At 42.9% G+C, this 14994-nt stretch overlaps 1 protein-coding gene across 1 annotated transcript in view; it reads left to right on the plus strand.

Moving 5' to 3' along the window:
* LOC127638276 (NT-3 growth factor receptor-like) overlaps window positions 1-14994 on the plus strand; it is a 281479-nt gene that overhangs the window by 244128 nt on the left and 22357 nt on the right. Inside the window, exon 13 of the mRNA XM_052119739.1 lies at window positions 9719-9849. Coding sequence (XP_051975699.1) covers window positions 9719-9849 — 131 coding nt within the window. The remainder of the gene's footprint in view (window positions 1-9718; window positions 9850-14994) is intronic.

A 14994-nucleotide genomic window follows, 5' to 3' on the forward strand; every position in this document is an offset into this window, starting at 1 on the left:
TTACAAAGAGCTTATCAAGTTTATGCTCAAGGAAATTGGTTTTGTCCAGTTTAAGGTTCACATCCAGTTCACTGTTCCTTCATTAACATTGCAAGTCACAGTAGAATGTTTCCTGCCAGACAGGAAGTGAGAGAGCAGCCCATAGAGACACATGAGAGAACAGTGAAGAGAAGAACAGTAGGTTACAGAGTGGGAGGAAATCCCTCATCTTATTAGCAAACTGCCTCAACTTGGATAAAACTGAATAATACAGTGTAGATCACTGTAAGTTCTCGTACCTGAGAGAACCAAGGAGCTCCATGATTACAGATTGTTTTTTCTGTGTTTTCTTTTGGACTGCCTTGTATTTCCTGATAAAATTTCCTTAAAAATATAGTTTGCTATTTAAAGAAAGAGTAAAAAATTAGCAACAATAAATGTAATTGGGTACATATGCATAGCATTCCAAATGGCGCATTAAAATTTTTTTTTTTGCTCTTCAGACTACAAAAAATAAATAAAATAAAATATGCCACAGATATAATTGTTGATGCCTGTCTGAAGAATACATTTGTTCCCTTCCGAGGGAACTCGCACTGCGTCGTTGAAAACGACTCTTTGGGGAATGCTCCTTAGCGTGCGCCTCTGAAGTATGAATGAAACTATTCCAATCTTGATTGGTGTTAGCGCCATGACGTAACATGTGACGGCATAACCGATGCATAAAAGTGACGCCGCACACATACACATTAGCTTTCGCTCTTCAGCAAGCTCTATGTTGAAATTGTTTGTCTTATTTGGTGTTGTTTGTCTGATTTAAAAATATTATGGCCACCTAACAGTTCAAGAAGTGCATGCACCCCTGCCCTCGTTTCATTACGGGTAGGGACACGCACGCTTTATGTGTGAACTGTTTGGGAGCATAGCACGCACAGGCAGCTCTCGAGGGATCTGCCTGTGAAAGTTGTGAAGCACTACCCATGAGAGTGCTGCGCCCCGTTGGCGTGCTTCGATGAGCACGGTCAGGCTCGCGCTCCCCACGGTTTTGGTCCCGCGCCTGTTGAGGCAGCGCGGCGATTGAAATCGCGGGTTCGCGAGCGGATTTTGCAGATGAGAATGAGACTGCTGCGCACGCTCTCATTCTTCGCTTGAGGATCCCGAGCCTACTGTGAGTGGTGCAGAAGCCCGCCGCGGCTTCTTCTGCCCATGATCAGGTCCCCTTGCTTGAGCTCACTGCTTCCGAGGAAGTGGATATGCTCAGCATCGATGCGATCTAATCGTGAGCCAAGCACGCCAGTTTTTGGCCAAGCTTATGAGGAGCTGATTGAGGTTGTGACGCGTGCGCGGGCCAGACTGAATATCAGCTGGCCACAAAATGAGCAGGGAACGCAAGTTGAAAGCAAATTAGACGCGCGCTTCCTGCGGCACAGATCACAAACTCAGCGCCGGGTTTGCCGCTTTTTCCCGATCTCCACAAAGATATCTAAAACGAGATCGTGGGGTAAACCGCGATTCGTCCCGTGATCTCCAGCCCCAGTGTTTGATTACAGTTTTGGGGCACGGTATATGGGCTAAAACCCCGGCGCTGCCTAGTAAGCCCTGCAGAGATACATCTGCTTTAATAAGTAGGGCTTACATGGCCGCGACACAATCGGTGTTGGTTTCCCGCCGCCTCTGACGCTCGGGCCACATCAATTTCCAGCTTAACGCACAGCTAACGTTCGTGGTCAAAAAAAATATATATATATAAAAAAATAAAATAAAATAAAAAACAACAAGCATCAATTGTGGTCACAAGAACCGTATCGACTAAATCCTGCCGGTTTCCCGCTTCAGGAAGTCGGGAACAGTGCTCGAAAAACACCCGAGACCAGCCCTGAGGAGTCCTCAGGAAATCGGTGTCGGTTCCCGCCGTCTCTGACGCTTCAGGCCACATCAATTTCCAGCTGAACGCACACCGCGCCGCTCAGCGTCAAAAAATAAAAACACACATCAATTGTGGTCACAAGGACTGTATCGACTAAATCCTGCCGGTATCTCGCTTCAGGAAGTCGAGAACAGTGCTCGAAAACACTCGAGACCAGCCTCGAGAGGCTGGTTCCCGTAGTAGATTTTGTAGAGGCATGGAATCATCTTCCCAACATATCTGCATGGGTCCTGCATATAATAAAATCAGGGTACAAACTGCAGTTCGGCACCGCCCCCAAATTCTCTGGGGTGGTGCAGACTACAGTGGTTCCGAGCAGGCTCAGGTGATGGAACAAGAAGTGCAATCTCTGCTGCTGAAGGAGGCCATAGAACGTGTTCCTCATTCAGACAGGGAGTCCGGTCTTTACAGCCGGTACTTTATAGTTCCAAAAAAAAAAAAAAAAAAAAAGGATGGGGGTTGAGGCCGATTTTAGATCTCAGAGTTTTGAACCGCCTTTGAGGAGGTTCAGGTTCAAAATGCTTACCATTCCTGTCATCGTGAGTCAGATCAGATCCGAGGACTGGTTTGTCACGATAGATCTAAAAGACGCCTATTTTCATGTACCCATCCTTCCATGTCACAGGAGGTTCCTGAGGTTCGCCGGGGCTAAGCTTACCAATATCGGGTTCTTCCGCTCGCCTAGCACTCTCTCCCGCACATTCACCAAATGTATGGATGCAGCTCCTGCTCCTCTGAGACTTCAGGGCATCCGCGATACTGAATTTTATCGACGACTGGCTCATTCTGGCCCAGTCTCGAGAAATGGCGGTTCGGCATCGAGATGTCGCTCTTGGCCACATTCGAAGTTTGGGGTTGAGACTCAACACAAAAAGAGTGTGTTACAACCATCCCAGTGCACAACGCTTTGGCGTTGTGTGGAACTCTGTTACGATGCAGGCACGCATGTCTCCTGCACGTATCGAGTCCCTTATGGCTGATGGTGTCCGGTTAAAGCTAGGCCAGGCCATCACTGTAAAGCAATTTCAAAGACTGCTGGGCCTCATGGCAGCGGCATCCAACATTGTACCGCTGGGCCTTCTACACATGAGGCCCCTCCAGTGGTGGCTGAAAGCCAAGGGTTTTCCCCAGCGGGAATCCATTTCGTGATAATCAGAGTAACGCCGCAGGTGCCTTCGCTCTCTGCTAATATGGAAGAAACCTTGGTTCCTGTCCCAAGGGCCAGTGTTGGGAGCGCCATGTCGCCGAAAACCGCTTCGACAGACGCTCCCTCACTGGCTGGGGCGCCGGTCATGGACGGCCGCTTTGCCAGGGGTCTGTGGCAGGACCATCATCATTCTTGGCACATAAACTGTCTAGAGATGTTGGCTGTGTTCAGGGCTCTGAGGAGCTTCCTTCCAGACATCAAAGGTTACCATGTCCTAGCACGCTCGACAATACATCAGTGGTAGCTTATCTGAACCGACAAGGAGGACTCAGATCGCGCCCTCTGTGCAGACTGGCGATCAGATAATTCTTTGGTCCCAAGGGAAAATACTGTCTATCAGAGCAATGTATATTCCGGGGTTCAGAATCAGGAGCAGACATCCTGTCGAGGCAGGGGCTGAGGCCCGGGAATGGAGACTTCATCCAGAGGTGGTGAAGTTGATATGGGACAAATTTGGACCATCAGAAGTGGATCTGTTCAAGGCCTCGAGAGACGCCCCACTGTCCACTTTGGTTCTCCTCTCACATCCAGCCCCACTGGGGTTGGACGCCATGGTACAGGCTTGGCCGAGGCTTCGCCTGTATGCGCTTCCCTGACGCTCTGCTCCCGGAGTCCTGGAAAGGGTCCGCCAAGAGGGCATCAGTCTACTTCTGGTTGCCCCCATGTGGCCGGCCCGAGTATGGTTCTCAGACATAATTTCACTCCTGATAGCTCGGCCATGGCAGATTCCTCTGAGGAGGGATCTGTTGTCTCAGGCGGGGGCACAGTCTTCCACCCTCGCCCAGAGCTGTGGAAACTGTGGGTCTGGCCCCTGAGGGGGTTCAGTACCTAAATGCTGGTCTATCAGCTGGGGTGGTTGAAACCATACTTAGCTCTAGGGCCCGGCCTACTAGGAGATTATATGGCCTCAAGTGGAATGTGTTCTCCACTTGGTGTAGAGAACATGAAGTAGATCCAGTTAACTGCCCGGTGGCTTCAGTTCTGGAGTTTCTTCAAGATCGCTTTCTATGGTCTCTCCCTTCCACACTTAAGGTGTACGTGGCTGCCATTTCGGCGCTCCATGCACCACTGAGTGATGGGCCTCTGGGGAGGCACCAGCTGGTCATTCGCTTTCTCCGCGGGTACATGGAGGATGAGATCGACAACCAGGTCCAGGGTTCCTGCCTGGGACCTGGCGGTGGTTCTCGACGGGTTATCCCTGGCCCCTTCGAACCCCTTCAGTCGGCTTCACCCAAGGACCTGACGCTCAAGATGGCTTTCTCTTAGCTATTACCTCTCTAAAGAGGGTGGGTGATCTTCAAGCCCTGGCAGTGACGCCAGCTTGCTTGGAGTTTGCCCCTGGCGGAGTTAAAGCCATTTTACACCCGAGACCTGGCTATGTGCCTAAGGTGCCGCCTAACACGGCACTGCCCACGGTCCTGCAGGCTTTTCATCCTCCACCTCATGTGTCGGCAGAAGAAGAGAGGCTCCATTTGCTCTGCCCTGTCAGAGCTTTGAGCGCTTACCTCGAGAGGTCCTCTTCTTGGAGGAGGTCGGACCAACTGTTAGTGTGTTTTGGGTCACCTAAGAAGGGGCTCCTGCCTCGAAACAAACCATTAGTAATTGGATTGTTCAGGCTATTATCTCGCCTACAAGGTGCACAATTTGCCTTCACCTTTGGCCGTGAGGGCTCATTCAACTAGAGGCATGGCGCCCTCTAGGGCTCTCTTATCGGGAGTACCCTCCAGGAGATCTGTGAGGCAGCCGGTTGGGCTACCCCAAGACACTTTCATCAGGTTTTACAGTCTGCACCTCCCTAGTACGCCTGGCACACGTGTGCTCTCGCCCTAGCTGAGTGCCTGAGTTCAGTTTCACCCTAGGGCAGGCCTTTTTCGCGTGCGTGGCCTAGTGGGCATTCGCTCCCCAAAGAGTCAGCTTAACGACGCAGTGCGAAGTTCCCTCGAAGGGAACGCCTCGGTTATGACTATAACCCTTGTTCCCTGAGAAGGGAACGAGACACTGCGCCGCCCTGCCATGCCCCTCAAGGCCTGAGAGCTGCTTGCTTCATCGCTAGGCTAATGTGTATGTGTGCCGGCGCCACTTTTATGCATCCGTTATGCCGCCACATGTTACGCCATGACGCAACACCAATCAAGATTGGAATAGTTTCATTCATACTTCAGAGGCGACGCTAAGGAGCTGCTTCTCAAAGAGTCGTTTTCAACGACGCAGTGTCTCGTTCCCTTCTCAGGGAACAAGGGTTATAGTCATAACCCGAGACGTTTTTCCTTTTGTTTTTCCAAACCTCAGAAAGTGTGTAATGTATTAAAAGAGTTACAAAAACAGTTGTAACTGCATTAATTCTTCAGGTGGGAGGAAATGACCAGGTGCTCTTTCAGATTCATTTAGCACTGCTTCGAACCAAGAGAGGGAGTAAATTGCTAAGGAAAATTCCAGCCTAATCCTGTTACTGTGCATCGATTTACATGCATTTGAGGCCGAACCAGCTTTGGTCTAGACTGGTGTGTCATTTTCGGCAGTACTGAGTAAACATCTGTGGGAGAAAGGGGGTGTGGGGGTGTGGGGTTGCCTAATTAGGATAGTCGATGTCCTGTATTCCCAGCAGCTCCCTACGTTTAGACAGACCACGTCAAGCGTGCGTAACCTCTTTCAAAGAGTGCCCTCTCACAATGCAACCTGGGAGGTGAATCCAACACAACAGTTGGCGTAATAAGACAATTAGCCTGTGCAATTTATTACTTTTTAATTGCACTGCATACTGATAGCGTGCCTAGCATGCCTGTCACCTGCTAATTGTGTGCCTATTACTCACAAGAAAATGGAGAACAGGAAAAGGAGAAAGAAAATTCTCTCTTCGTCATAGTCTCGGCTTCTCACACGCTGTCCTGATTAAATAAATGCTATTTAATTAGTACTGAAGTAATGCATGTGTTCGCCATTCATTTTGTCTTAATCTCCGGTGCCTTCGTGAAAAAACACTCTGCAGCAAAGACTTGAAAAGTCTTGTATGCTTACGGTTGAGGAAGAATATGTACCATCATCATTGAATGCCTGCCACAATGTGCAATTTCCTCGGCAGCCCTAAATGAAATTGTCTCTAATATGGTTCTGCTGATTAGGTCCTCTGGTTAGAAGGATAATAAGGAATTTGCCAGCTAATACAAAAGTCTACCCTTGAGTGTTTTCCATTCATCAATATTTGCTTTTTTTTCTAATTTATTTTTCCCTCCCAGAGTCAGTCCTCCTGTGGAAAAAATTGTAAAATGGCTCTTTGCTTTGGGCAGAAAGTATTGATGTTGGATGGTAGCTTATCCAGATATCCTGTTTTTTGGAGTAAATACCAGATTCCGACTTGGTTGACCATATGGTGCTTCGCTCCCTGACAGCAGACTGGATTCTGGGAATGAAAACAGATTGAAGGTACAGAGACTAAAGACACACTCAGGCTGCCTTACATCACAGCGTGTTCTGCTTTGTAGCCACGATTAAATCGGCTCAGTTTGATGTTTCTATTCGGATTGCAATTGGACTATCAATGGTTTAATCATATTCTGTGTTGGCAAACATTATTTTTAAAAGTGACTTGATGCATTATTGTGTTATTTCTAAATAAGTGACTTATTATGTTACATCCTCATTCGTGAAACACAAGCAGAACAAATTTATCTGCAAATCATTTGTAAAACCATTTTCTTCATGAATGAGGCCCATTGTTAGACTTTTGTATTACTTTCTCTGCCTTACATTTAATTGGCCAAGGTTGTATCTCTTCTGGTATAGTATCGCTACTTCTTGGTTTGCAAGTGTTTTATTATTATTATTATTATTATTATTATTATTATTATTTGAGATGGTATTTTCTGCTGTGGACAGACTTTGTCTGATTTTTGTGTAACAAATTTCACAGAATGAATTTTTGTGTAAATCAGTTGTTAAACCATTCTTACGCAAATCATCGTTAATACGTTGTCAATTTCTTGTTAGTTTACGTAAGAATTGTTTTACAAATGATTTGTGTAGAAATTTGATCTGCTCAAGTTTCATGAATGAGGTCTTGTTAGAAATTTTACAGTATTTTTTCTGTGTTAACATTAGTAGGCCAAGGTTCTGTCTCTTTCAGAATGGTATGACTACATTTTGGCTTGCTAGTGGGTATGGTGATGGAGGATATTTTGACTAAGAATTTCACAGAACAAATTTTGGAGTATATAATTCGTAAAACCATTCTTACGTAAATTGTCATTATTAAATTGTGTTTCATAAATTAGGCCGACTATTAGTACGTTAGTTACTTTTAATTACTTGGCTCTCTGAAATACTCTATTCTGATTGGTCAATGGCAGCATCACTCGGTCGGAAATGTCTGAGTAACAACAGCACATCCAGGGATTTAGTCAACAGACTGGTTACAATTAAATGTAAATAACTTCAGTGCAAATCAATATTTCATGTCCATTTATTTACTTCAAACTTACTTCTCTGTCTGCTCATAAGAAAGTGTTTCACCGCTGTTCAAATGTACTTTGGATCGCATCATTTATATGTATAAATGTTTTCCATATGAAAGGACTAAATATTAAATTAAACAAATGACAATAAAATGTAAAGTAACCTCTTCAGTAATCAAAATACATTTTGAATGTAACTGTATTCTAATTACAATGATGTAAATTGTAACTGTAGTGGAATGCAGTTACTTATATTTTGTATTCGAAATACGTAATCCCGTTACATGTATTTCGTTGCTCCCCAACGCCAGATGGTCATTTTCGCAAAATAAACACCAACAGAACAATGACGCGAACCAGAGGTGAAATTCAGGTGTTCATATATTTCCTTCTTCTCACATGATAACCTAACTTCAATGCGAATCAATATTTCATATCCGTTTATTTATTTATTTGGTTAGTAGCCATGTGATGAGTAGGATAATATACAGTCAACCAGTTTTTATCACAAAGTAAATCCCTTCAGGGTGAGACAAGGTCCTGATTTCTTTTGCTATAACTACTGCGTGACTGTACATTATCCTGTACTTATGAAACTCTTTCTGCATTACAGTTATACGGCCAAGGTTATATTTCTTCTAGAACCGTATTACTATATATCTTGGCTTGCAGGTACTTTTTGTAAATCCTAAGTGGTGTTTTATACTAGTCAACAAAGTTTGTTCCCCTGACATATTTTGCATGCAATAATTAAACCACTATATTAACGTTGCACCATAGGCATTGTAGACAGCTTAAATAATTATATTAGGAGCGATCTAGTTTTGTAGACCCTGTTATGCACATTGAGTTTGCTTACGTGCTTAGTATGTTATGGGAAAAGAGAGGTTTTCAATTGCATTTGTTGGTAAATATATTAAATAAATGGAAAAGTAATGTGTTAAAAAACATCACAATTCTTGTTACTTTGTAAAAGTATCCTTATTGTATAACCTACATTATATGTAATGCATGATCCCCAATATATAAACATTGTGAGTGACAGTACACTAAAAATTCAATTGGACAAAGCTTTTCTTTATGTGCTATTTATTGCACATTGTGACTCACTATATGCCGTTGTGTTGATCACATTTATTCGTAACATCCAGCGATTGTCTGTAAAGTATATCAAAGTCAGACATGAGTTGATCATTTCCAGATTATCACCAGTCGTCTCTAAAGTTATGGCAGTATTTATGAAGGCGTTTGAAGTTACACTCTTCACTCAAGGGCAGAGCCGCAGTAAAGCTCAGCAGGGACTTGAACCGGCAGCAGACTGGTTGATGCTCCATTACCCTGCCCAGTGGACCACTCATGACTTCATTCATCTCTGTTTGAGGGGCAAATCCACCTGATCTCTTGTGTTAAGGAGTTCATCTGATGCTGCAGCTTCCAATGGTAGCTCACATATTGCTTTTGAAGTAATGCAATGCAAATGAACAAGCTCTGATGTGCATAGTGCAAATAAATACAACAGGCATATAGTTTAGCAGTCAGGTTCAATTAATTGCACTCTGAGATCATAGCAATAATCTTGGATAAAAGTAATAATTATGAGTGCTAGAGAACATGACTTACATCAAAATCTTGCATCAGGGCACCATGTTTATCAAAGGCTACTTTGCCTTATGTTACCTTTTATAACTTAGAGACAAAATGAAATAGAATTTGCCATACATTTTGCTTATGTAATGTGACATTTTCAAGTGAAAATAATGTAGAACTTTTATCTATTGGGATTGAATTAGATTGTGGATCTTTGAAACGTGTTAAAGGCTGTTCACTCAGAACATGCCACGTTTAACTATGTACACGTTTTTTCCAGTGTGTCGTGCAGAAGTGCCACGTTTTGTAGACGCCGTGTCAGGTAAAAAAGAAGGTCAACTTTTAGAAGTGTGTCTCGAAACACCTACGTTTTGTTATACAGTATGCTGTGCTGTGTCTAGCTTTGTTATAAATATACCTTTTAAGGCACCTGATCATCCTGAGAGACAGCTATCCAACTCACAAATTCACACATTTCTCAATCTCTCTTTCATTGCACTGCCCTGCAAAGATATTTTTTTGTCACAAAATCCACTCAATCTCTCTCTCTCTCACTCTCTCTTTCTCCAGATGTACAGCACATTAAGCGCCGAGACATTGTGCTCAAGAGAGAATTGGGCGAGGGGGCCTTTGGGAAGGTGTTCCTGGCAGAGTGCTACAACCTAAGCCCCACTAAGGACAAGATGCTGGTTGCTGTCAAGGTAAGAGATGATCTTTCCATTCAAGCAGCCCCATATCGCTCTCCAGTTACACAGGACTCATTCGAAAGGTCATGCCCCTTTTCCCGCCCCCCTCGCCTGACATACAAAGTTGATCCCCCTGTGCCCGGCAGAGAGGGCTCTTGTTCGCGGAACAATCGCTGGGTGGTTTGGTGCTAGAGGATATGTTGTCTAAGATCAATGATGGAAAGAGAGCTCAGGTACAATAGGTTTAATATTTGGCATTGATATAAGGTCTGGGGAGGGTTTAAAGATATTGCGATGCTATGGTTGGTCTCCATGATATAGACAGATGAGTCACCACTGCGGGCAGACAGGGCCTGGATAATGCTTTTAACATGGTTTACCACAGGGGTCTATCTCTACCAAGGTCAAGAAACTTGGCATTCAGTGAGCTGAGATGGTCTATTGAAGTGTGACTCAATGCCGATCTATAAGCAGACAGTCTGTCAGTTTAGAAATGTCAAAGTTTCAAAGCTTTGGAGATGCAGACATATTGGTTTGAAGTATGAAATTTTGTGAAAATGAATATAAATGAATATTTATACGATGAAAATGTAAAATGCCATATTATTGTGGTATAAACTTTTCTCTAAGGCTGGGAGATATGATGTATACCATGCAATGATAGAAATGTGTCAGATATGTGTCGAGACGTACTGTACATTTAATACGTTTGTGTGTTCCCTGGGAATCGAACCCATGATTTTGGCATGACCAGCGCCACACACCTTTAGTTGAGCTACTGGATTTATAGTGTTGTAGATATATAGGGGAAACCAGGGCTAGTTGTCACATGTTTTACTCTAGTGAATATTTCCCGGTCCCTGGACATGCCGTTGTGTGGTCCTTAGCCACTCCTCCACCCTCTGACAAATGACACCCACTCCTCCCCGAGTGGATGGCACTGAGTCCTTCAACCCCTGGTGGATGGAATGGCTCCTCCCCTTCCTTGCGGATGGCAGCGGTTCCTCCGAGCTAAACTCTTTCTTTAACAAGGTAACTAAAGGATATTCAACAAATAAATATGCTAAATAACTACTGTATAACCTCTTATCACACAAAAACTAGCAAAGTAAGTGAAAAAAGAAACATGATTAGCTACAATGCAGAGGGGTCAAAACTGCCTATGTGCATCCCGGACACAGGTTGACACCCTTCAGTGTAGTGTTTGGTGACACAAAGTGATCCTCGCTCCACATTCAAAAGTGCATAAAAGTTAGATTTTAAATATTAAGTTTAGTTCACGGCATCTAACAGTTTGAATGAGTCTATTTTACTGCATCTGTTTATAGTGTCAGTCAGAATCTGCAGAATGACTCCTGAAAAATACACTCCACAACACCTCACAAATAAACATGTGGATTATGCATAATAACAGAAAGATTAGCCAACGTAGAGAATTTGATGTCCGACTGTGAACAAGCGGCACTTTGATGGCTGTAGCTTTGGTGCATTAGAGGACTGAAATTAAAGAATTAAAGAGACTTCTCAGAGAAAACCTGTTCGATCGGGAAGACACGCAGGCTTGAGTGAAGTTTAAGATGCCATTTATTTGATAAATGTAAAACAGAAAGTAATGTCTATCTCTTTGGCGTAGGCCCCATCCGGTGGTCCGAGGGAGTTGTACATGGAACCGTCATGTCCTGCCGGAGATAGGAGGCAGGGGCGAGGAGCCTACCCCCATGCGGGACAGGGCTCAACTGGTGGTGGTGGGTGGTGGGTGGTGGAGGTTGCCGTGTTAGCACACTAAAACAGCGATGTGATAGATTGTTAGCAGACTTGTAAAGCAATGGCTTACATGCGATTGGCTAGGAATTACCCAGCTAATGATGTGATGATGTACAGCTGCTAGTCTTCCCGCTAGAACTACACTCCGCTTCCATTTCATGTTGAACTCAACACAAATATAACTTCCTAGATCTATCTTTGCACAAGCATATAAAGCTAAAAGTGTAATTTAAAGGGTGAAATTACAAGGGTTACAAGAGTTCTTTAAATAAAAAATATTTTTTAACAAGGAGAGCTTTTCATGGCACCACAGAGCTGTAATGTTCACACTTTTCAGGGGAATTAGACTACCAATAGCTTACTTATATCTAACTCTGCATATTATCCTGTTTCATGTGAGGTTGCTGTATGACAGTGCTGCCATGTTTGTGACCAAAATTCTGTATTTCTTCATTGTGTTGCACTGTGGGATGCAGCAATAGATGGCCAAAAAAGGTGTTTCTATTTAGAAATCTTGAAAATGTGAATATATAGTAAATATTTAATGTGTAAATGTCAATCAATAAACAGATCATAAGATCATGAAGCACAGGCTTTATTCGCACCACCAAACACTAATATTCCTGGGTTGCTCTCTGTGTATTCTTCATGAGTTAAAAGCAGCATACAGATGGGAACATCACCGATGTTTTGTCATAATTTGACCAAATCAGAGGAGAAAATAACACAAACATTTGTAACTTCTGAATGAGAAATTCTTACGGTGATGTACCGGTATATATGTGCACTTGCCAGTCACACATCAGAGTCGCCAGTGTATTGAATGGATAAATTATTGTGCTTACCTCAGACCTGTATGCACCTTTTCTGGGACTTCGCATGGATCAACAGCACTTTTTGAGGTTTTTCTGAAGATCGTTTTACGGGTGTTTTACCATTCACCGCCATTGTTTCCTCCTGCTGATGGTCACAAATATGGTGGCTGCGGGGAAAAAGTGACATCACTGAAACAGGTCAATTAAGCTGTAATAGGAGAAAGTGTTATAACATTGAAAAACTACACACTTCACCTTTAATATGATATTACATTGATCTAAATTATAGCAGAGAACTCCATTAAGTCTCCTGAGCTTTGAAAAAGCAACTTCTGAGCAACAAAATGTTCCTCTAGGAAGCACCTGGACTTGTTGGCAGCAGCACATGGGATCACAGAGCTCCATCAGAGCAGCTGCTGTTTGAAATGTGTCCAACTCAAATTCAGTGAGGTCAAGATTTTCCTTGTTGTTTTGGCCAAAGAGCTGCCAGTGTCTCTCTTGTATTTTCACTCTCTCCCATTGCCACCTGATGCCCAAGACCTCTGGACCCTGATTACGAGTGACAGCCCCTCAGGTGTTGCTGGATTTGCCCCCTCTGCTCTCTCTCCAGCCGGTACAGGTGGCCAATTTAGCAATACAGGGGTAATAAAGCATTATGGATAGGGATAGATACCTTGTCATCTGTGAATAGGTTCCCCCATCCATCTACAATGCATTCAGCAATTCCTGATATGGATTAACACACGGTAGCTCTAATTAAAATTAAATCGCAGAGGTCTGAGGGTGAAGCACAATTATAACATAATTGAAGGAGCGATGTCTCACAAACACCGCAATGCCTCATATGGATGGGAGAGACATGCTTTGTGTATTCCTTTATATCAAATGCTTCAATTTAAAGGATGTTGCTACCGAATGTTCCGGTACCCTGATATGGAGCCCACTCTGTCAAGATAATGACAAGCGCATTTTGTTTCCCATCAGAAATCTTCTTATCAGTTAAAATGCTTTTACCTTTTCCTGTGCCACTACTGATAGCATGTTAGCAAGCTGCCTTGGAGACATGGGTTGTGGTCCCATAGATCCAGGAAGCATTTGTGTTCACATAATTAATGATGAGCATGATTTGGAGGTTGCAATTTACCTAAAAGATTACATTTTTACTCCACTGACGGTTGGGGTTTGGATTAGTACGTTTGCGTATGAAAATGTGCATTCCTGTTGACTGTATTACATCATTTACAACTAAAAACAATTTTCATTTGGCACCACTCTGTGGACATTCTTCTGGAAATTGGAGCTCACACGAGCCCATATTATCAACAATACTTCCAGCTTCGGCCACTGGGGGCATTGCTTCAACTTTCGGTAAACACAGTCTGATTTAAGCTGAAAAACTTTCGACCTACTGACATCAAATTCATAGTGAGATCAGTCTGGTATATTGGACCTGCCCCAAACTCATACCTTTTTTTTTTTTAGCAAATATTGCTATGTCAGGCCTTTTGGGAGCACAACCAAGACATTCCATTTATTTAATTATTTTTGCTAAAATTACTTACTTATAGTGCACTACAAAGGCTAAAAAACACAGTAACTTAGGTACGCCAATGCTGAAACTGAGAAAATGGCTATAAAGTTATTCCTTTGCACAAAGGTGGAGACTCACAAATTCTGAACAATTATAGGCCAATATCAATAATTAATAGTGTGGTTAAAGTTTTTGAGAAAATAATTTTTAATCAATTATCTGGTTATTTATCTGATAATAATTTACTTACTCAATGCCAATCAGGTTTCAGAAAACACTTTTCCACTACCACTGCTCTCTTAAAACTCTCTAATGATATATTTTCTAGTTTTGATGACAATCTGTGTACCGGTACCATTTTCTTAGATCTCTCCAAAGCCTTTGATTTAGTTGATCACTATATTCTATTAGATAAATTGCATGCTATTGGTCTTGCGAGATCATCTTTACTCTGGTTTAATAGCTATTTTCATCATCGTCGTCAGGGTGTGTCCTACAGGGGTTGTCAGTCAGATTATACAGGTATAGTAAAAGGCATCCCTCAAGGTTCTTCTTTGGGACCATTATTATTTTCTATTTTTGTTAATGACATGCCCTTATGTTGTACAGACTGTAATATTCATCTTTATGCCGATGATACAGTCATTTACTGTAGTAAACCCACTATCTCCGGGATAAACCTCGCTTTACAGTATGACTTTAATTCTATACAGCAGTGGCTATTGGCAAATAAACTTCTCCTTAATAAATCAAAGTCCTACTCTTTATTATTCCATAGAAAAACCTTGGATATAGGTGAAAACAACCTTAATCTTTGTTTTCTTGATTCCTCTCCTTTAGAGTCAACTGAGACCTTTAAATATCTTGGTGTTTGGTTGGAAACTGATTTATCTTTCAAAACTCATGTACAAGCATTGACAAACAAACTTTACTCTCGTCTTAAAATACTTTATCAATCTGTTAAATGTTTTAATTTTCCGGTCAGGAAAAGAATAGTCTTACAGCTGCTTCTGCCTATTTTGGACTATGCCGACATTATTTATCAGAACT

The sequence above is a fragment of the Xyrauchen texanus genome, chromosome 46 (assembly GCF_025860055.1).
Source record: "Xyrauchen texanus isolate HMW12.3.18 chromosome 46, RBS_HiC_50CHRs, whole genome shotgun sequence".
NCBI lineage: Eukaryota > Metazoa > Chordata > Actinopteri > Cypriniformes > Catostomidae > Xyrauchen > Xyrauchen texanus.